General features: G+C 56.9%; 1 protein-coding gene across 1 annotated transcript; it reads left to right on the forward strand.

Moving 5' to 3' along the window:
• Positions 1 to 636: 636 nt before the first annotated feature.
• GALNT17 (polypeptide N-acetylgalactosaminyltransferase 17) lies at positions 637 to 20700 on the forward strand. Its single transcript, XM_038759850.1, has 11 exons — positions 637 to 933; positions 3682 to 3865; positions 6338 to 6504; positions 6978 to 7152; positions 9617 to 9814; positions 10877 to 10994; positions 15729 to 15914; positions 16236 to 16373; positions 16786 to 16881; positions 17433 to 17600; positions 18007 to 20700. Exons 1-11 carry the CDS (start codon positions 711 to 713, stop codon positions 18133 to 18135), a joined length of 1782 nt encoding a protein of 593 aa, XP_038615778.1. The 5' UTR covers positions 637 to 710; the 3' UTR covers positions 18136 to 20700.
• The last annotated feature ends 1151 nt before the right edge of the window (positions 20701 to 21851 follow it).

Genomic DNA, 21851 nt, shown 5'->3' on the forward strand with positions numbered 1-21851 from the left:
TGCTTTGCACATAGTAAGCTCTTAACAGATGCCGTCATTATTATTATTATAAGGTACTAAGACCTTATCCAAGTCTTCCTGGGCCCAGTTGGCCATCATCCGTGTCTTCCGTCTGCCTGTCCGGGAGCCAAGGGGTCTCTGTCCTTTGGAATTCCCGTCCGGATTTTCCTTCCAGCCCTCCCCCCCCCTCCTCTGCTGTGCTCTGTGGAGGGCGGGGTTGGCCGTGGGAGCCCCGTCCCCCTCGCCCCTCCCCACCGGCCGCGCTGGACAGCTGGGCTCGCCGGGGGTCCCCCCCCGGGCCGCATGCCCCTCTTTCCCCCCGCCGGCCCCCAGCCCCCCCAGGTCCAGAAGCGAAGCGGGGGCGCTGGAGGTGGGGAGGGGGCGGAATTCCCCGCAGCCCCCGCATCACCGAGCCCAACTGGGCCGGCCCTGCGGGGGCTTTGCGGGCCCCGCGGTGGGGAGGGGCTCCCGTGACCCCGGACCGGTCCCCGCCGAGGGGTAGGCCCGGCTGGGGCTGGGGGGGGGGGGGGGGGGGGCCGGGGACTGTCCCCCGGCCGGGCGGATGGGGCCAGCCCCTGAGCGCCGGTGACCGACGCCCCCCTCCCCGCCAAGAACTGGGCCGGGGAGGGGTCTCAGCCCGCAGCCCCCCGCCCCCGGTGGGGGGGGGGGGGTCTCTCCCCTTGTCGGCGCCCCCCTCGGTCCCCGTCCGGATGGCTTCGCTGCGGAGGGTCAAGGGGCTGCTGGCGCTCAACCTGGTGGCCGTGGCGGGCTTCGTGCTGTTCCTGGCCAAGTGCCGGCCCGGAGCCCCCCGGGCCGAGGCCCAGCCCGACCCCCGCGGCGCCCGGGGCCCCGCCGCCGCCGCCGCCGCCGTCCAGGACGCCGTCCTCAAGCGGCTCTCCCTGCTGGAAGACATCGTCTACCGGCAGCTCAACGGTACGGCCCAAAGGCCTCACCGGGCCCCCATCGCCGAAGCGGGGGCCGGACAGGACAGGGCGTGGGGGGCCGGCTGTTCCCCCGGGGGGCCGGACAGGTCCAGTGGGGGCGAGGAGGCAGGGCACGGTTTAGCGGCTCCAACCCGGGGCCCGGACGTCAGAAAGCCCCGGGTTCCAATCCCAGCTCCGCCGTCTGACCTTGGGCGAGTCGCTTCTCTGGGCCTCAGTCACCTCGTCCGTAAAATGGGGATTAAGAGTGTGAGGTCCCAAATGGGACAGGGGCTGTGTCCAACCTAACTGTATCTACCCCGGTGCTCAGAATAGTGCTTGGCACATAGTAAGTGCTTAACACATAGTGTCGTTATAATTATCAGTAGTAGGATTATTATTCCAGGGGAAGGACAGGCGGCGTTGGGGCGGAGGCAGGGCTGTTGGGTGGGGCTGGGCAGGGCAAGGCCAGGCAAGGATGGGGTTATTCCACGTTGGGAATGACCCCTGGGCAGAGAGATTCAGAATTCTCTTCAGGGCCTGACTGGAGTTCCAAGCCCAGCTGATCCAGCGGGAGCCCCAGCGTCTGCTCCTGAAGGTAGCAAACAGCCCCCAGGCTCAGTTTGCCCTGGTGTGGGGCTGGGGGCCCCCAGAGATGGAGAGGACAGCGGCTGGGACACTCAGGCTTGGCTCTCTGACTCTAACTTTGACTGCCCTCGCTGAAATGCAGCAGAGTCTGGGGAGGAGCTGAGCTCAGGGAGACTGATTGGAATTCACTGGGGTGGTGCTGGGGACCCCGGGGGTGGAGGTGGGGGGCACTACTGCACGACCAGATCTTTTCCCACACACACCGGCACACGTCGGGACCAGGAGACGAGGGAGAGTGGTGTCCCTTGAGCAGGCAGGGGACTGGACCAAATGGCCTCCCCCTGGGGAGGGGAAGGGGGGGCAGGGTCCCCAGATTCTCCGACAGACCCAGTCCTGTGAGGGGGTGCCTGTGCAGAGCCTCCCCGAGACTTGGTTTCCAGAAAGGGCCCTCAAAGTGGAGGCCCAGGGCAGCGCCACACTGGGTTGGGGTTGGGAGGAGTTTCCACACTGGCAGTAGGTTTCCAGTTTAACGGGAGAAAAGGGAGGGGAGGATAGGCAGGATTAAAGGTTTGTTCCTGGCCGGTAGGCAGGCAGGTCAACAGGCAGGGACTCCGGTCAGTGGTGTTGGTCCTGGATGGAACCAGCTTGTGAGTGAGAGTCAGGAGGGCACCTCGGGGAAATGGTATTTATTGAGCATTTATTTTGTGCAGAGCACTGAACTGCTTGGGACAGTACAGTATAACAGAGTTGGTAGACACATTCCCTGCCCACAGGGAGATTTTTCCAAGGCTGAGAGCTTTTTCCAAGGTAGATAATCTGGGGAAGGGGCTAGGGGTTGGGGAGCTAGGAAGGGGAAGGGTAGTTGGGGGAAGGGGCCAGGATTGGGGGAGGAGGAACTGGGGAAGGGGATGGGAGGAGGGGAAGGGGAGGGGAACTGGGAGTCGGGGGGCTGGGGATGAGAGGGGAAGTCTAGGGAAGGGAAGAGCTGGAAGAGTTAGGGCTGGGGAGGGGAAATTGGGGATTAGAAGAGAGAAGCTGGAAGGGCTCGGAGGGAGGGGAAGGTAGAGAAGGGGGCTAGGGGAGGGGGCAGAGGAGCTTGGGTGTGGGGAGGAGGTTAGAGGTTCCTGACCACCAGCCCAGGATTTTGGAGATTTAAAGGGTGGGTAAGGGTGGCCTGGGGAAGGGAAAGAGCAAAATACCTCTAGCTGAGGGGGTTATTTCCCTGCGTTCTGTCCTGGCCCTAAATCAGCTCTGCACTGAAGGTGAAAGGGCAGACCAAGATGGCGTGTTTGCCCTGAGAGTGGCTGGGAAGTCAAAATTGCCCTGCCATGGCAAGGAGCTGGACTGGGCCGTGGCACGGAGCCGGACTGCAGTGGTGGGAAAGGAGGCTTGTGGGTGTGGGCCTACCGACAGATGGCTGGCTGAGCCTGTGAGCAGCTGGGGTCTCGCTGGTGGGATGGAGGTGGGGGGCCTCTGTGGAGTGGGTGAGGGTGGTTATCTGGGGTCACTGGGTGGGGAAGCATGGGATCTTTTGCGGGGGTGGGGGAGTGATCTGGAGTCACTGTGAGGGAAGGCTTGAGATGAGGTCGCAGGGTAGTGGGGAGTCAAGGGCAGTGACCAAGGTAGAAGCCATGAGGTCACTTAGTGGGGAGGTCAAGGGCAGTCATCTGGGGTCACCGTGGAGGGAAGGATGCTGAAGCCAGTGATCTGGGGTCATTCTGACCTTTCTGCCTTTCCCGGACCCTGTCACCAGTCACACTTTGAGCTCTCCCAAACTTGGTCACCTTACTCTAAGGGTGCTGCCCTAAGTAAACTGGAATCTGAGATATTTTGGGATGAAAGGTCACCGAGACCACTGAGTGGGCATTGCAGACTTTCAGCCAAATCCCAGAGGGTCACTCCCTTCCTCCCCCCAGCCTCGGCCCCCTCTTCTTCCGAGGCCCCCAGGGCTGGACAGAGTGGGCCCAGGCAGGGGCAGGTTTGCAAGGGATGCAGCAGGTACTGGGGTGTGAGAGCGAGACTGGTCTAATGCTCTTGAGAGTTACCAGAGGCCCCTGTGTTCACAGCACCTGGCGGGGTGGCCGATGGAGAGGCGCTGGGGTGGCTGGCGCTTGCCCAGTGGCCAGTAGCCCCAACGACTCCAATGACAGGTTCTGTGTTGGCTGTCCTGCAGGTTTATCCAAGTCCCTAGGCCTCATCGAGGGCTACGGTGGGCGCGGGCGGGGAGGTCTGCCCGCCACGCTGTCCCCAGCCGAGGAGGAGAGAGCCAAGGGCCCCCACGAGAAGTATGGCTACAACTCGTTCCTCAGTGAGAAGATTTCTCTGGACCGTGCCATCCCAGACTATCGGCCAACCAAGTGAGTACATCACTGCCACCGGGGGCCCACCAGGAGGAGGCTCTGACTGCTTTCAGCTGCTCCCGTGGTGCCCAGCACAGTGCCCTGCACATGGCAGTCACTGGGCATAGCACCCTGCATATGCCATGTGCCCAACACAGTGCATTGCACACAGCAGGTGCCTAGCACAATGCACAGCACACAACAGGTGTCTGGCACAGTGTAGTGCACATGACAGGCACCAGGCACAGCACTCTGCGCATGGCATGTGCCCAACATAGTGCATCGCACACAGCAGGCACCCAACACAACACCCAGCAGGTGCCTGGCACGGTGGGCTACACATGGCAGGGCCAAGGCAGCGTGCCCTAGTGAGAAGCAGCATGACTCATGGGAAGGAGACCGGGCCTGGGAGTCAGATGACTTGGGTTCTAATCCTGACTCTGTCAATTGCTTGCTGAGTGACCTTGGGCAAGTCACATAATTTCTCTGTGCCTCAGTTTCCTCATCTGTAAAACGGGGATTAAATACATGTGCCCAATACAGTGCATTGCACCAACAGGGACCCAGTGAATAACTGTTGTGTATTATTTAATATTTATTATTAAATCAAAGCCCAAACAGTATAGCACTCTGCACATAGAAAGCATTCAGCAATAATGGTAATGATACTTGTTAAGCACTTACTATGTGCCAAGTACTATTCTAAACACTGGGGTTGATTAAAGTTAATCGGGTTGGACAGAGTCCCTGTCCCACCTGGGGCCCACAGTCTTAATCCCCATTTTACAGATGAGGTAAATGAGGCCCAGAGAAGTGAAGTGACGTGCCCAAGGTCACACAACAGACATGTGGTGGAGCTGGGATTAGAACCCACAATAATTGCTCAGTAAATAAGATTAATAAATGAATGATCGAACCCGGGTCCTTCGGACTTTCAGTCCCACGCTCTACCCACTTGGCCACAGCATTGTATATAGTTGGCCCCGTATAACTCTGGCAATGGGGATGATTGTTGTCATTGCTGGGCTGCAGTCAGGCTGAGGCCATCTGCTCACCCCTCAGCCCCAGCCCCTCTCAGCCCCTTGATTGAATGAAGGATCACTGATCCTGAATTTCATTAATTCATTCAGTTGTATTTATTGAGCTCTTACCGTATGCAGAGCACTGTACTAAGCACTTGGGAAAGTACAATAAACAGACACATTCCCTGCCCACAACGAGCTTACAGTCTGGAAGCGGAGACAGACATTAATAGAAATAAATCAATTACAGATATGAACAGAAGTGTTGTGAGGCTGGGCGAGGGGGATGAATAAAAGGGAGCAAGTCAGAGCGACGCAGAAGGGAATGAAAGAAAAGGAAAAGAGGGCTTAGTCAGAGAAGGCCTCTTGAAGGAGGTGCGCCTTCAGTGAGGCTTTGAAGGCCGGGGAGAAAGTAATTTTCAGTCATTCAATCAGTGGTGTTTATGGAGTGCTTAACGTGGGTACTGTTCTAAGTGCTTGGGAGAGTACAGTATAACCGATTTGGTAGAATCGTTCTCCCGAGGTAATCCTGTTGGGTGAAAGGACCCATCTGAGCCCCTCAAGAACCATTCCTCAGGCTGAGGGGGCCGGACCGTGTTCTTGACTAACCCAAGGCCAAGATATCTGATGGCACCTATTGGCACCCAGTGGCCTCTCCGTGGAAGGGGCGGGGTCCCAGGGCCAGAGGCTCTGAACATCTGGCATGTATAAGGCTCTGTACTGGCCGCCCACTGTGGCAGAGTGCTGAACTGGGCACCTATGGAGTGCAGAGCACTGTAGTGGACATTTTCTGAGTGCAGGTGCCAGACTGGGCATCTACAGGGTACAGAACGTTATACTGACCACAGACTGTGTGCTGTATGCTGGGCGACTGCTGTGTGCAGAGCACGGTACCGGGCACCTACTGTGTGCAGCGTGCCGTATTAAGCCTCTACTGATGATGATGATTATGGTATTTGTGAAGCACTTACTATGTGTCAAGCACTTTTCTAGATGGTGGGGTACATACAAGTTAAGTCAGATGCAGTCCCTGTCCCTCATGGGGCTCCTAGTCTAAGTCGGAGGGAGAACAGGTACTGAATCCCCTTTTACAGTTGAAGAAATGGAGGCCAGAAAAGTGAAGGGACCTGTCCAAAGTCACACAGCTAGGCAAGGGGCAGAGGTGGGACTAGAACCCAGGTCCTCTGACTGCTAGGCCTGGGCTTTTCCCCAAGGCCATACTGCTTCCCACGCTACTGTGTGCAGAGTGCTGTGGTGTGGGGGGTGAGGGGGGAGGCTATCAGGTGCCGAGCCTCCCGATTGGATGAGGAAGGAGAAGGCCAGGAAGACCCCAGAAGCCGAGAGCCCTTAGCTCTATGAGGGAGGGTCACTGTGGGGAGAGGATGGGGGAGGAGAAAGGGGCACAGGAGGGGAAGAAGCGCCGCTCAGCCCCGCTCGCCACTGCTCCCTCCTCCGCTCCCTCCGGCAGGTGCAAAGAGCTGAAATATGCCAAGGACCTGCCGCAGATCTCCATCATCTTCATCTTTGTGAACGAGGCCCTGTCTGTGATCCTGCGCTCTGTCCACAGTGCCATCAACCACACGCCCGCCCACCTGCTCAAGGAGATCATCCTGGTGGATGACAACAGTGACGAGGGTTCGCCTGGGGGGCACGGGAGGACCAGGGCACGGCTGGGGGGCATGGGAAGATGAGGGCATAGCCGGTGACTTGGGAGGACGAGGGCACGGCTGGAGGATGTGGGGAGGGCTCAGGGGAGTCTGTGCCCTGCAGGGCGGGGTCTGAATCCTGCCAACCTTATCTAGTGCCCCTGGCAGTGGGGACATTCCTCCCAAATCGAGGCTGGTCTTCCAGGTGAATGTGAGCGTGAGGGGGCGTGGCCAGGCATGGGTGTAGGGGGTGTACTTTCCAAGTGCTTAGTACAGTGCTCTGCACACAGTAAGCGCTTGATAAATAGGATTGAATGAATGAATGTAGGGCTGTGTGTGTGTATGGCCGGGCACAGGAAGGGGTGGGCACAGGGGGCATGGCCAGGCACGCAGGACACAGAGGGTGTGATGGGGCACAGAGGCCGGGCATGGGGTCTCAGGGTGCCTGTGCCCACGGTCCAGAGGAGCTGAAGGGGCCGCTGGAGGAATACGTCCACAAGCGCTATCCCGGGCTGGTCAAGGTCGTGCGGAACCAGAAGCGAGAGGGGCTGATCCGCGCTCGGATCGAGGGCTGGAAAGCTGCCAGCGGCCAAGTCACCGGCTTCTTCGACGCCCACGTGGAATTCACTGCGGGCTGGTAGGTGCCCTACCCAGCGGCAGGAGGGGGGCAGGGGCAGGGTGGGCACTGGCAGGGAGACTAGGACACAGACCTCCTGCGGTCAGTTCTGTGGGGAGTCCATGATCGTCTCTTTGGGGGGATCCCCAGAGGTCTCTTTGGGAGGTCCCCAGTGGTCTCTTCAGGGGGGGTGTCCAGCGTTTCTTCAGGGTCCTCTGGTGGTCTTTTGGGGGTGGGGGAAGGGTCCCTGGTGGTCTTTGGGCATATTCCCCAGTGGTCTCCTTCTGGGGCTGCCCACACGGGCAGGGCCTTGGCGGGCAGGGTCCCCTGACAGAGAGGAGACTAGGACGATGCGGGAGCCTCGAGCGCTGGCTTCATGGCACTAATCATTTCCAGCGCACGTCTCCATGAATCAACTAAATTAAATCCGAAGGAAAAAATCAATTAAACCAATTAATTAAAACGACGGAAACAGGACCAAGAAGGCCGGCAGCGACCCAGTCGGAATCGCTCCGAGGGGACAAACTGGCCCCATTCCCAGGGCGGGGATGTCCCAGGCCCTAGGACCGAGTAAGGTAGGGGGCGGGTCCAGCTGGGGAGCAGGAGCTCCTCCAAGCCCCTTCTCCCGGCCCCCATCTCCCCACCCTGCAACCAGCCTGGGCACTGAAGGCCAGAACCAGCACCACCATCGACCAATTAAATACCAATCAATCAATGGTATTTAATGAGTGCTTACTGTGGGCTGAGCACTGTACTAAACACTTGGGAAAGAATCAATTGCATTTATTGAGCACTTAGAATAATAATAATTACAGTACTCATTAAGTGCTTACTATGTACCAATGACTGTTCTGAGCTCTGGGGTAGATACACAGTAATCAGGTTGGACATAGTACCTCTCCCACTTGAAGCGCACACTCTTAGTAGTCCCCATTTTACAGATGAGGTAAATGAGGCTCGGCGAAGTGACTTGTCCAAGGTCACACAGCTGACGTGGTGGAGTCAGGATTAGAACCCAGGTCCTACTGATTCCTAGCCCCATGCTCCGTTCACTAAGTCATGCTGAGCAAGGCACTGTACTAAGTACTTGGGAGAGTACAACACAACAATATAACAGACCCATGCCCTGCTGATGACAAGCTTATAGACTAGAGGGACAATACAGTAGAATTGGTAGACCCATTCCCTGCCCACAACCAGTCAGCGGTATTTATCAGTGCTTACTGTGTGCAGACCACTGTATTAAGTGCTTGGGAGAGTTCAGTATATCAGAGTTGGTAGACCTGTTACCTGCCCACAATGAGCTTAGAATCTAGAGGAGGAGACAGATATTAATATAAATAAATTATGGAGTTTACACTCTACAGAGGAAGACTGATGCTAAAATAAATTACAGAGAGGGGAAGTAAAGTATAATGCTATGGATATAAGCGCTGTGAGGCTGAAGTGAGCATCAAAGTGCTTAAGGGGTACTCAGCCAAGTACGTAGTTAACCCAGGGGGGTGGGGAGAAAGGAGAAATGAGGGCTCAGTCAGGGAAGCCTTCTTGAAGGAGATGTGCTTTTAAGAGGGTGGAGAGAGAGGTGGACTGTTGGATGTGCACAGGGAGGGAGTTCCAGGTACAAGGAGGTCATGGGCAAGGGGTTGGTGGAGCAGAGGGTGTGGATTAGAATGGTATTGGGATGGTAAATACTGAGTGCTCATTGGTATGGTGCACTATCCTGACCACTTGGGAGGTATCTACCCCAGCGCTTAGAACTGTGCCTGGCACATAGTAAGAGCTTAACAAATACCATTAAAAAAAATCCCCCCCAAACCAAAGTGACATTTCTCTGGCCACCAGGAGCTTCCATTCCAACAGAGGAGGCACTGTAGTAGCACTGGTGGCTTTTACTGAGCGCCTCTGGGGGCCGGGGGGCAGTGCAGTGTACTGAGCACCTGGGAGCATCCCAAAGACACCTAAGACACACCCCCTGCCCAGGAGGAGCTTCCCCTGGAATGTGGGAGGCCGATAAGAATACCCCCAGCAGGGGAGCACCCCGATACACCAGCTGAAGGTGAGCTCCTCGTGGGCCGGGAATGGGTTTACCAACTCTGTTTATTTTTATTTTTATTTTTGGTGTTTGGTAAGTGTTTACTGTACTAAGTGCTGGGGTAGGTCCAAAATAATTGGATTGGGCACAGTCCCTGTCCCACGTAGGGCTCACAGTCTTAATCCAGCTGAAGCACAGAAGTTAAGTGATTTACCCAAGGTCACCCAGCAGACAAGCGGCGAAGCCTGGATTAGAACCCAGGTCCTCTGAATCCCAGGCCTGTGCCCTTTCTACTAAGCCATGCTGCTTCTCTGCCAAGTGCTTAGCACAGTGTTCTGCACACACAATGAATACCATTGATTGATCGATTGGAGGGATGACCCTCAGGCGGGGGGGACCCCGGCTCCTAGCCGCGGGCTCAGCGGCCCTGACCCCGGCCACGCTGACCTTCAGGGCCGAGCCGGTGCTGTCCCGCATCCAGGAGAACCAGAGGCGGGTGATCCTACCCTCTATAGACAACATCCGGCAGGACAGCTTCGAGGTCCAGCGCTACGAGAACTCGGCCCACGGCTACAGCTGGGAGCTGTGGTGTATGTACATCAGCCCCCCCAAGGACTGGTGGGATGCCGGGGACCCCTCTCTGCCCATCAGGTAGGTGGGCCCTGGAGGCCTGTTGGGGTGGGGCTGGAGGACGCGGGAATGATTGGGGATTAAGGTTGGGGGAGCTGGCAATGGGCTGGGGGGTGGCCGTCGGGGGGTGAGGAGTGTCTGGGGTCAGGGCATAGAGTTTGGGGGCTGAGCTTGGGGATTGGGGACGGGGGCAGGGCTGAGGGCTCATAGCCTGGGATCTGTTTGTAAAGCTACGTGTTTTTAGAGCTTGGAACCAGGAGAACCGGCCCCCACCGCCCCCACAACTGGCGGTTTGATGGTCCAGCTGGGTCACGAGGGGAGAGTCAGGGGTGTGGGGTGGTCCTTGCTGGGTCCCTGAGGGAGAGTCAGGGATGGAGGGGAGAGGGGAGAACCATGGCCAGGTGGGACTTAGGGTTGACCTGGGGGTGAAGCTCATTATCTCACAGAGTGTTAGATGGCAGCTAGGCTCTCACTTTGGTTGCATGTGTGTGTACAAGCGCGCGCGTGCACACGCACGCGCGCGCACACACGCACACGCACACACACACACACACACACACACACACACACACACACACACACACACACACACACACACACACACACACACACACACACACCCCAGTCATTCCGTGGTGTTAAATTCCCGGGGTCCTTGTTCCTTCTCTGCACAAAGGGCCGAACCTGTTCTCATAAGAGACAGATCTTCTGGCAGATGGGGCCACAGCTGGTCAGTGGATCCACAGAATTGCCCTTTGAGCCTCAGCGTCACAGGACAGAGGCAGGAGAGGCAGGCTGCCCTGGGGAAGGAGGGGCAGAGAAGTATAAAGGAGGGCAGGAGTTGGAAGGAAAGGACTGGGGGGAAGGAGAGGAGGAGGGAAGGAAGTAGGAGGGTAGGAGAGAAAGACGAGGAGAAAGGGTTGTGGGGAGGAGGAGGAGGTTGAAGAGAAGAGGAGGATGGGTAGAGGAGGAAGGAGCTCTCTTGGATTGGAGGTGGAGTTCTAGGGGGACCAGCCAGGTCTGATCTTCACCATTCCTGGCACCCCCTGGACTGACCACATGACCACCCGTCCTCATCCCCAGGACTCCAGCCATGATTGGCTGTTCTTTCGTGGTCAACCGGAAGTTCTTTGGAGAAGTGGGTCTCCTGGACCCTGGGATGGATGTGTACGGAGGGGAGAACATCGAACTGGGCATCAAGGTGGGTGCAGACGGCCACGGGTTCCCCCCAACTCCAATCCAGATCTGGTCCTCCTGGAGTGCCCACAGGGCAGGAAGGGGCAGGGACGATTCTCCCATTGCATGGATGCAGAAACGGAGGCCCAGAGAGATAGGTAATTGTGATGATGACAGGATTTCCTGAGTGCGTACTCTGCTACTGATCCTGTGCTGAGCACTGGGGTGGATGAAGGCTAATCAGTTTGGTCATGATCCCCAGCCCCAGTCTAAGAGGTCATAGGTCCTCCTGCTAAGAGGTCAAAGTTCCCCCCTCAGGTCAGGAAGCAGGAAGGGATCTCTGGACCCACAGCCCCAGACTCCTTTCCCTGGGATCTGGGCAGGCAGTGTAGCCCGGGGCAGTGGGAGGTCGACAAGATGCATGGGTCAGCGGGGCACAGATCTGGGTCCCTAGACCCCTGTCAGCAGGCCGGCCTGGGGAGACACACCTGGCACAGGAAGCCTGTGGCACACACCTCCGGCAGCTGGTCTAGCAGCTACAGATCCAGTAGACATCTCCTTCCCGCCCCGCCATGGGGCCAGGCCCTGGGGCCGCGCTGACTGCAGTCTCTGAAATGATTTTCCTCACAGAACTTTTATTCACATTTTCTGTCACGTCCCCAAGTGGAAACGCACAAACCTCATTTCCGGGACCTTTGCCCTCGTCCCCCCTTCCCTGCCTCCCCTTCCCTCACAGCCACCCTGGAATGTTCAAGAGGATGGAAAACTGATTCAGGGCCCTGCAGGAGGCCGGTCTGCTGCTCCCTGGGCCTTCCCAGCAGCACCACCAGACCCCTGGGATACCCCCGGCTACATCTGCTTGGCTCTGCCTGATGGCATTGGAGAGAGACCCAATCCAGCTGCCATCTGCCTCTCGGGCCTTGGCCTTCTCTGACTTCCTACATGCCTCTCTGTGGATCTCTCACTGTCATCTCTCTGTGTTTCTCTGTGCATGTCTCTGTGGATCTCCTCGACTCTCCCTGTATATGTGTCTCTGCCTCTGATTCTGTGTGTCTCTCCATGTCTGTGTCTCTGCCTCGCTCTCTCTTTGTCTCTTTGTTTCTTTGTCTCTCCCTATGTGTGTCTCTGTTTGTCTCCCTCCCCATGTGCCTCTGTGTCTCGCCCCATCTCACTCTGCTCCAATACCCCCAAAGTCACAAGCTTAGTTCATTTATTCAATCGTATTTATTGAGCGCTTACTGTGTGCAGAGCACTGTACTAAGCGCTTGGGAAGTACAAGTCGGCAACATATAGAGATGGTCCCTACCCAACAACGGGCTCACAGTCTAGAACGGGGAGACAGACAACAAAACAAAACATGTAGACAGGTGTCAAAATCATCAGAACAAATAGAATTAAAGCTATATGCACATCGTTAACAAAATAAATAGAATAGTAAATATGTACAAGTAAAATAAATAGAGTAATAAATCTGTACAAATATATACAAGTGCTGTGGGGAAGGGAAGGGGGTAGGGTGGGGGGGATGGGGAGGAGGAGAGGAAAAAGGGGGCTCAGTCTGGGAAGGCCTCCTGGAGGAGGTGAGCTCTCAGAGGGCTTTGAAGGGAGGAAGAGAGCTAGCTTGGCGGATGTGCGGAGGGAGGGCTTTCCAGGCCAGGGGAAGGACGTGGGCCCGGGGTCGACGGCGGGACAGGCGAGGACGAGGCCCAGTGAGGAGGTTAGCGGCAGAGGAGCGGAGGGTGCGGGCTGGGCTGGAGAAGGATGGAAGGAAGGTGAGGTAGGAGGGGGCGAGGTGATGGACAGCCTTGAAGCCGAGAGTGAGGAGTTTTTGCTTGATTCGAAGGATAACAGGCAGCCACTGGAGATTTTTGAGGAAGGGATTAACATGCCCAGAGTGTTTCTGCACAAAGGTAATCCAGGCAGCAGCATGAAGTATAGACTGAAGTGGGGAGAGACAGGAGGATGGGAGATCAGAGAGGAGGCTGATGCAGTAATCCAGTTTCTTCTCTGAGACTAGGGGTCAGGCCCGAGGGGCCAATGGAGTGCCCACAAGTGGTTGTCCAGCAGAAAGCCCTCAACTGGAGGCAGCCCTTTGGTTTCCCCAAGGTACTGTCGATCACAGCAGAGATCTTATGTCATGACCACCGGGTTCCTGAGGGCTAGAAAGAGGCAAGGATCATGCAGAGTTCTTGTCCTCATTTCACAGAGGACGAAATAGGCTCAGGGAGGTTAACTGACTTGCCCAAAGTCACACAGTCTCAGGTCCAGGCAGAGCTGGGATTAGAACCATGTCTTATGGCACATACACCTGCCCCTGCAACCTCCTGCTTTCTCCACTGGATCCAGTCCCTAGTTGCCCTGCTGCTCTTTGTGTGTGGTTTTCCCGGTGAGTTGGCATAGAAGCCCCATGAAAATAGCGGATCTGTCTTTCCCCTGGCTCAGGGCCCCATGGACAGCAGACAGAATGCAAAGGATTGTAAACCTTTTTTTTTTTTTTTACCAAATCAGCCAGTTGATATGATAAATCAATCATATTTATCAAGCAATTACTGTGTACAGAGCACTGTACTAAGCACTTGGGAGAGTAAAATATAACAGGGTTGGTAGACATGTTCCCTGCCCACAGTGAACTAACAGTCTAGAGGGGAAATCTAGACTGGTAATAAATCCAGAGAAAATTAAATAGAGATGAGCTATACAGGCAAGCAAAGCTCTATTGTCTACACAGCTGAAAGCTGTCATAGAATTCTGCAATGGTTTGGTAAAGAGGCCAGCACATCTTTTGGGAGATTGTCAGAGTGTAGTGGCAGCAAGGTATCAGGCTCAAGATTTATTCATTCATTCATTCAATCATATTTATTGAGTGCTTACTGTGTGCACAGCACTGTACTAAGCACTTGGGAAGTACATGTTGGCAACATACAGAGACAGTCCCTACCCAACAATGGGCTCACAGTCTAGAAGATCTACAGAGCTGTAGTATTCTCCAATATTCTCTACCCCTGTGAGTCCAGGACCCCAGGCAGGTGCCATGTCCGGCTCCTCGAACAGTTCCACCAGCATCACTTTACAGGTTATACTCAATACCAAACGCCAATATGGGATCCCGAACAGTGAAGTTCTGGAATGTCGTCAGTCTCCTGGGATCGACATGGCACTCACCCATGAGGAGATTGGGAAACAGCAGGAGTCATAAATAGCTGCTGGATGGATTGCTGAAATAGGGACTCTGAAACCCAGAGAGGGCAGAGGAAACATTTAAGCAGACTGTGCTGCATCCCAGCTGAAAACTGCAGGTCAGGGGCTGAGGACGGACCCTTATGGCATACTGCTGACTTTTTTTATGGCATTAAGCGCATACTATGTGCCAGCACCTGTACTAAACACAGAAGTAGATACAAGCTAGTCAGGTTGGACATAGTCCCTGTCCCACATGGGACTCACATTCTCAATCCCCAGGGCTGGGGATGGATCTGGCTACCAGTCAATCTGCGCATCAGGCAGAAACTCCTCACCCTGGGCTTCAAGGCTCTCCATCACCTCGCCCCCTCCTACCTCACCTCCCTTCTCTCCTTCTACTGCCCAGCCCGCAACCTCCGCTCCTCCACCGCTAATCTCCTCACTGTACCTCGTTCTCGCCTGTCCCGCCATCGACCCCCAGCCCATGTCATCCCCCAGGCCTGGAATGCCCTCCCTCTGCCCCTCCGCCAAGCTAGCTCTCTTCCTCCCTTCAAGGCCCTGCTGAGAGCTCACCTCCTCCAGGAGGCCTTCCCAGACTGAGCCCCTTCCCTCCTCTCCCCCTCGTCCCCCTCTCCATCCCCCCATCTTACCTCCTTCCCTTCCCCACAGCACCTGTATATATGTATATATGGTTGTACGTATTTATTACTCTATTTATTTATTTATTTATTTTACTTGTACATTTCTATCCTATTTATTTTATTTTGTTGGTATGTTTGGTTCTGTTCTCTGTCTCCCCCTTTTAGACTGTGAGCCCACTGTTGGGTAGGGACTGTCTCTATGTGTTGCCAATTTGTACTTCCCAAGCGCTTAGTACAGTGCTCTGCACATAGTAAGTGCTCAATAAATACGATTGATTGATTGATTGATTGATTGATTGTGACCAACAGGAACCCCCTGCCCACACCACGTTCCTTCACCCTTCAGAGGCCTCTACGCAGGCATCACTGCCAGAGGGAGGCGGGACGGGGCTGCCTCTGAAACAGCACCTGGATACTTGCAGGAACCGGATCCTGGCTGCCCTCCTGGATGCCCACCTTACAGTCAGGGACGGACCACCCCATACCCCTGACTCCCCTCTCCATCCCTGGCTATCCTCGAGTGACCCAGGACGGACCATCCCGCACCCTGACTCTCATTCATTCAATCGTATTTATTGAGCGCTTACTGTGTGCAGAGCACTGTACTAAGTGCTTGGGAAGTACAAGTTGGCAACATATGGAGATGGTCCCTACCCAACAGTGGGCTCACAGTCTAGAAGGGGGAGACAGAGAACAAAACAAACCCTCTCCATTCCTGATTCTCCCCGAGTAACTCAGCATGGACCACCTGACTCTTCCCCTTTCCATCCCTGACTCTCTCCCAGTGACTCTGAACGGACCATCCGACCCCCCGTCCCTCCCTTCATCCCCTCTCTGGGTGCCCACCCTCCAGGCTGCGCTTCGGACACAGGGCCGGCCCCCTGCCCCCAACAGCTGACCGGACAGCTGCACCCAACCTGACCAGGCCTTGCCCACAGGTATGGCTGTGTGGAGGGAGCATGGAGGTGCTGCCGTGTTCACGCGTGGCTCACATTGAGCGCCGGAAGAAGCCGTACAACAACAACATTGGCTTCTACACCAAGAGGAATGCTCTCCGCGTGGCCGAAGTCTGGATGGACGACTTCAAGTCCCACGTGTACATCGCGTGGAACCTGCCCCTCGAGGTTCAGTAGTGACAGTATTGGTTAAGTACTCCCCCGTGCAGTGCACTGTACTAAACGCTGACTGCTGCTGTCCCCCCTCAGCCTTGCCCCCCTCCTCTTGCCTTCAGCCCCAGCCCCGTCCCCAATGCCTAAACAGCCCAGTCTCTCACTCTCCCAGTGCCCTTCCCCTCTCCTCTAGCCTTCAGCCCCGCCCCCGATGCCGATGCCAACCATTCTCGCTTCCCTCTGCCCCTCTCCTGCCTCCCTCAGCCCCATCCCCCCAAAGCGCCGCCCCTGCCTCTAAGTCGCATATTCTGACCCCCTCCCTTCCACCCCCGACAGAACCCGGGGATCGACATCGGCGATGTGTCAGAGCGCAGGGCCCTGCGCAAGAGCCTCAAGTGCAAGAGCTTCCAGTGGTACCTGGATCACGTGTACCCTGAGATGCGCAGATACAACAACACCGTGGCCTACGGGGAGGTACCAGTCCTAAGACCTGGACCCAGAGCGCGGCCCACCCTCCCCCACCACCTCGTATGCCCTGCCTGAGTTGGGGCAGTCACGGGACCCCAGTCTGCAGCGGGAGCAAAGACCCTGGAGTCGCAGCCAGGATAGACCTGGCCCAGGAGGGGCACCCAGGGGACCCACCCTCCAACCCTTTCCCTGCCTTGCGTTCTCTGCCCACCCCAGCAGGGTCTCCCCTCCCCGGCAGCAGCATGCCTTGCCCTTCCCCTAAGAAGAGTGTTTCACTTCCCCCCGGTAGGGTCTCTCCCCCCTACAACCCTGCAACCCCAGCAGGGTCTCTTCCCCCCGTCCCACTAGCAAGGTCTCTCCCCACCCTCGCCTGGCCACTGGAAGCGATAGCAAGCTCGGGCTCCTGTCTGTCCCACAGCTTCGCAACAACAAGGCGAAAGACGTGTGTCTGGACCAGGGCCCACAGGACAACCATACAGCCATCCTGTACCCGTGCCATGGCTGGGGGCCACAGGTGAGCCTGCTCACTGAGCGGTTCTTGGGAACAGCCCCTCCACTTCCACCTAGTCCCCTCGTGTATCCCAGGCCTCTGTACCCCACAACTCTCCCCTACCACCCTGTGCCCTAGCATGCCAGTCAGGAAGTGGGAGGTATGGTCCTTGGCACTGCTCTTTCCATCTCTGGGACGCAAGGGTGGATCCTTTTCTGGAGCCCAGAGAGGTTGTGCGACCTGATCCAGACCGTGCAGCAGGCCAGGGCAGAGCCGGGGCAGGAACTCAGAGCTCCTGAGGCTCAGCCCCACACTCTGTTCCCTGAGCTCGCTGTGGAAGGCCTCAGGCTGGGTACCTCTCCCCTGAAACCTATCCGTGTGGTTGGGCAATGCCCAAGGTGGCCACCTCTGTGGGCAGAACTGCAGGACATCCCCAGTCAGGAACCATCCCCAGCCCACCCCCCAGGACTCCACCTCCCCAAGAAAGGAATAGACAGCTGCCCACTGGCTATCCAATCCCAGACCCCCAGGTGCGCTTGTCCCACCCCTTAACTGGCCAGACCTTGTTCCCACAGCTCGCCCGCTACACCCGGGAGGGGCTCCTGCACCTGGGGGCCCTGGGCACCACCACGCTCCTGCCCGACACCCGCTGCCTGGTGGACACGGGAAAAACCCGCTCTCCCCAGCTTCTCGACTGCGACAAGGTCAAGAGCAGCCTGTACAAGCGCTGGCACTTCATCCAGGTGCCTACCCCATTATGTCTTCCCCCACCCCTGCCCCACCCCATCCACCCTCCTTGCCACCCTGTCTGCCCTCCCCAGTAGTTGTCAACGCCGCGCCCAGGAAGATGTCTTTACTGGGACACCACCTTGGGGGCAAATTCTGGAACGATGGTGGTCCGTGGCCCCCGAGACCATCCTTCCACAGCGTCTGGGCTGCCGTGGCTCCATTGCCTGAACCAACACACTCCCCACGGCAGGGGATTTCCCTCAGCACCTACCAGGGGTCCAGGGTGATGCACAAAGTGCCTTAGGGACTGTGGGGGCATGGGAGGATGGTGGGGTGATTGGGGCAATGATGAACCTGCAGACAGACGACATCAGTGGCAACCTCCCCTTCTCTATGTCTGTCTCCTTCCCCCAACCACAGAACGGAGCCGTCATGAACAAGGGCACAGGCCGCTGCCTGGAAGTGGAGAGCCGGGGGCTGTCTGGCCTGGACCTGACCCTCCGCAGCTGCACCGGGCAGCGCTGGACCATCAAAAACTTCATCAAGTAGTGGAGTGAGGTCCCCGAGCCCAGAACTGGGATCTGGGGTCTGGGGTCTAAGGAAGTGGGGGTTTTGGGTTCTGGCAGGGTCTTCTCAGGGTTGTGGGCCTGTGGCAGGGGGTCCCTCGGCCCTGCACCTCTACTTCTGGCTCTGGGCCACTGGCCCCTGGCCCGCTGACCCCCTGGCCCCGAATCGCCGGCCTTGAACCGCCTGCTCTGAAGAAGCAGATCACAGGCTCCGGGTCGCTGACCCTGGATTACCGGCTCCAGATGACTGGCTCTGGATTACCGGCCCCAAATCACCAGCTCACGGGCTTCAGGATGCTGGCCCTGGACCTCCGGCCCCAGGTCACCAATGCAGATCGTCGGTTCCAGACCACCATCTCCAAGTCACCGATGGGCAACATGGGGGCCACTGGGTGAGCCCGTCCTGAGTGCGTGGTAGTGCTGCAGACCTTCCACGGGTCTGCAGGGTCAGCCGTGGAGTCAGCCCATGACCCCTGAGAAGTCTCTTTGGACAATTTATCAGGCTGGACCACCCTTCCGCCCCCTCCCACTCCCTAGAACCTAGACCTCCTGGCCAGAGGACCCAAGTCCCCCTCCCAAACCCATCCCCAAATGCCGCTCCCACTGCTCCCAACAGTGGCCAGACCTCAGGCGAGAGGCCCGCTCTGCACCGCCCTTCCCTCCTCTTCTTCTCTCCCCCTTCCCCTCTTTACTCCTCTCTCTGTCTCCCTCTCTGCCCCTTCCCTTCCCTTGTTCTGCCCTTTGCAAGGCTGTGGACCCCCACCCCACCCCCTACCAGTCCCTCCCAGTGAGACAGCTGTCCCTACTGCCCCCTGAGCCCCTGCAGACTTTGAACAGCTGGGGCGTGAGCCCAGAGCCTTGGGCCTGCCCTCAGGGAGGAGGATGGAAATCTGTAGCCCCCTGGCTCTGCCTGGCCTGGGGCTTGGGGGGCTCTGGGGGAGAAGTGCTGGGAGGAGAGGTGCCAGGGGGAGAGTTGCCAGGGGTGGGGCGCCAGTGTTTCTGCCCAGTGAAGGGGCGCACCTGCCCCACACCGGGGTCACCTGTGGCCAGAGTGTGCAGGCAGGCAGTGAGATTGGAATGTGGGGCCCCACCCCTCCTGACTCCAGTTCTGTTTCCCCTCTGTCACAGAAAGGCCCTTATGCATCTAGGAGAGAGAGAGTGAGAGAGAGAGTGTGTTTGTGTGTGCGCACACGTGCTCATGAGGGTCAGGTGTGGCCCTACAGAATGACTCCACTGTCACCCTCTCCTCCATGCCCCTAGTAGGTCCTATGACCCTCTCATGGGGCAGTGGCTGGGGACACACCTCCATGTCTTCTCAATGGCTAGTTCATCACTGGCCAGTTATGGCAGTCCCCTAGGTGTCACCACCTTTCTGGACCCAACTCTGCCCCCCGGCCCCATCTGCCTGTGGGCCCCCAAGCCCGGACCTCCTCAACGGACTGCAGAGCCTCAAGCCGTGCTGGGCCCTGGGATCTCCCTGCCGTCCCCCTCAGCTCGTGGGGAATAAATTTTAGCCTGGGCAACAGGCTGGAGTCCTGTTTTTCTCACTGACACCCCCGAGGCTGTGGAAGGTGAGGAAGGAAGAACAGAGTGGATAGAAAGAGAGGATCCAAATTAGCTGGCTCTGGGATTGATTCTGCACCAGTTCTGTGCCGAGCACTGTTCTGCGTGCTGGAGGGATACAGGAGAATCAGACACAGATTCCGTCCTACATGGGGCTCCTGGCCTAGGACGGAGGGACCTGTTCCAGAGGCGGACACAGGCCCAGAGAGGTTAAGTAGCTTGCTGAAGATCACACAGCAAATGGAACTGGGGCCAGAATCCAGGTCTTTGAGTTCCTGGTTCTGACTCTTCCCAGCCTCCTGCTCCCATGACCTTCCTTGCCCCAAGGAACCCACCTGCCTGGGTCCTTCCAGGCATAGCCCCGCCCCCGCCCCCCCACCCCCAACTCCCACCTCAAATCTTCCTGGCACTGGATCTGTCTGTGCTGCAGAGGTTGGGGGAGAGCACCCACGGGGCTGGTGGGAGGTCATGGTGTCCATGCTGGCCCAGGGGGAAGGGGCACACCCCCGGGGCTGGACCAACCCACTATCCAACTGGTGGTCTCCCCCCCCCACCTCCCACCTGCTATCAGGAGGAGGTGGGGGAATGGATGAGGTATTAAGGGGAATCTCTTCTGAGGTGACTTTTGGGGGCTGGGACCCCTCTCCCTCCCCTAAGCAACACTCCAGAACCCCCTCCCCACCCTCAGCAAATGTCAGGGGCTCCCCACGGGGGCAGTCCCTCCCTGCCCCCACCCTGTTCTCCAACCAGTCTTCCTTCCCCCTCACTCTGTCTCTGCAATTCCTTCCCAGTCACCTCCATCTCTCTCCATCTCTCTCCATTTCTCTAACTCTAGCTCCTCCTCCTCTTCCTCTTTTTATTCTGGAATTAATTTATTATCTTGTGTTCACCATGTTTGTGTATGCTCTGACTCTTTTATCTATTGAACATTTGGCAATTTGCAACGGCTTGTTTGCTGTGATACTGTAAACTCCTTGAGGACAAAGACTGTATCTTCTGCCATTGTATGTTCCACGGTGCTCTGCACACAGCCAGAACAGTGCTCTGCACGCAGCAGGCACCAGAACAGTGCTCTGAGCATAGGAGGTGCCCTGCACAGCTCCCTGCACTCAAGCAGGCACCCAATTCATTCACTTGTATTTATTGAGCGCTTACTGTGTACAGAGCATTGTATTAAATGCTTGGGAGACTACAATACAAGGATAAACAGACACATTCCCTCCCCACAACGAATTTGGAGTCTAGAGGTGGGGAGACAGACATCAATACAAATAAATAAATTACAGATATGGACATAAGTGCTGTGGGACTGGGAAGAGCAAAGGGAGCAAGTCAGGGTGATGCAGAAGGCAGCGGGAGATGAGGAAAGGAGGGGGTTAGTCTAGGAAGGCCTCTTGGAGGAGATGTGCTTTCAGTAAGGCTTTGAAGAGGGGGAGAGTAATTGTTGCATTTGAGGAGGGAGGGCATTCCAGTCCAGAGGCAGGACATGGGCAAGGGGATTGCGGCGAGATAAGCGAGACAGAGGCACAGCGAGAAGTTAAGCACTATAGAGGAGGAAAGTGTCTGGGCTGGGTTGTAGAAGGAGAGAAGCGAGCTGAGGTAAAAACTAGATTGTAGAGAGTTAAGAAGGGAGTTTGAGGAGAGGAAGTGGGGCAGTAAGTGTAAGAGTCTGAGGAATTTGCGTAGGAATGGGATCAATGAGACGGGTGATAACTAGGTGGGTTGCTTGTTGCTCTCCCTAACTCCACTCTCACCCCTCTCTAGCCTCTACTTCACTCCACTGCCTGCACCATTTTCCTAAAGGTTTGTTCAGCCCACATCCCCACGCTCCTGAAAAGCGTCCAAAGGTGTTCCAACCCTCTCTGCGTCATTGTGGGATCTCGACCACTGGCCTTAAGGTCCCCCCTGTCAGTTCTCTCCCTCCTCCATATCCACTCTCTTCTCTCCCCACCCCCAGCTTGCACACACTGTACTTGGAAACCACTCAGCATAGTGGATGAAGCACAGGCCTGGGCGTCAGAAGGTCATGGGTTCTAATCCTGGCTCCACCACTTGTCTGCTGTGTGGCATTGAGCAAATCACTTCACTTCTCTGGGCCTCAATTCCCTCATCTGTAAAATAGAAATTGAAACTGTG

Source organism: Tachyglossus aculeatus, chromosome 17, assembly GCF_015852505.1.
Source record: "Tachyglossus aculeatus isolate mTacAcu1 chromosome 17, mTacAcu1.pri, whole genome shotgun sequence".
Taxonomy (NCBI): Eukaryota; Metazoa; Chordata; class Mammalia; order Monotremata; family Tachyglossidae; genus Tachyglossus; species Tachyglossus aculeatus.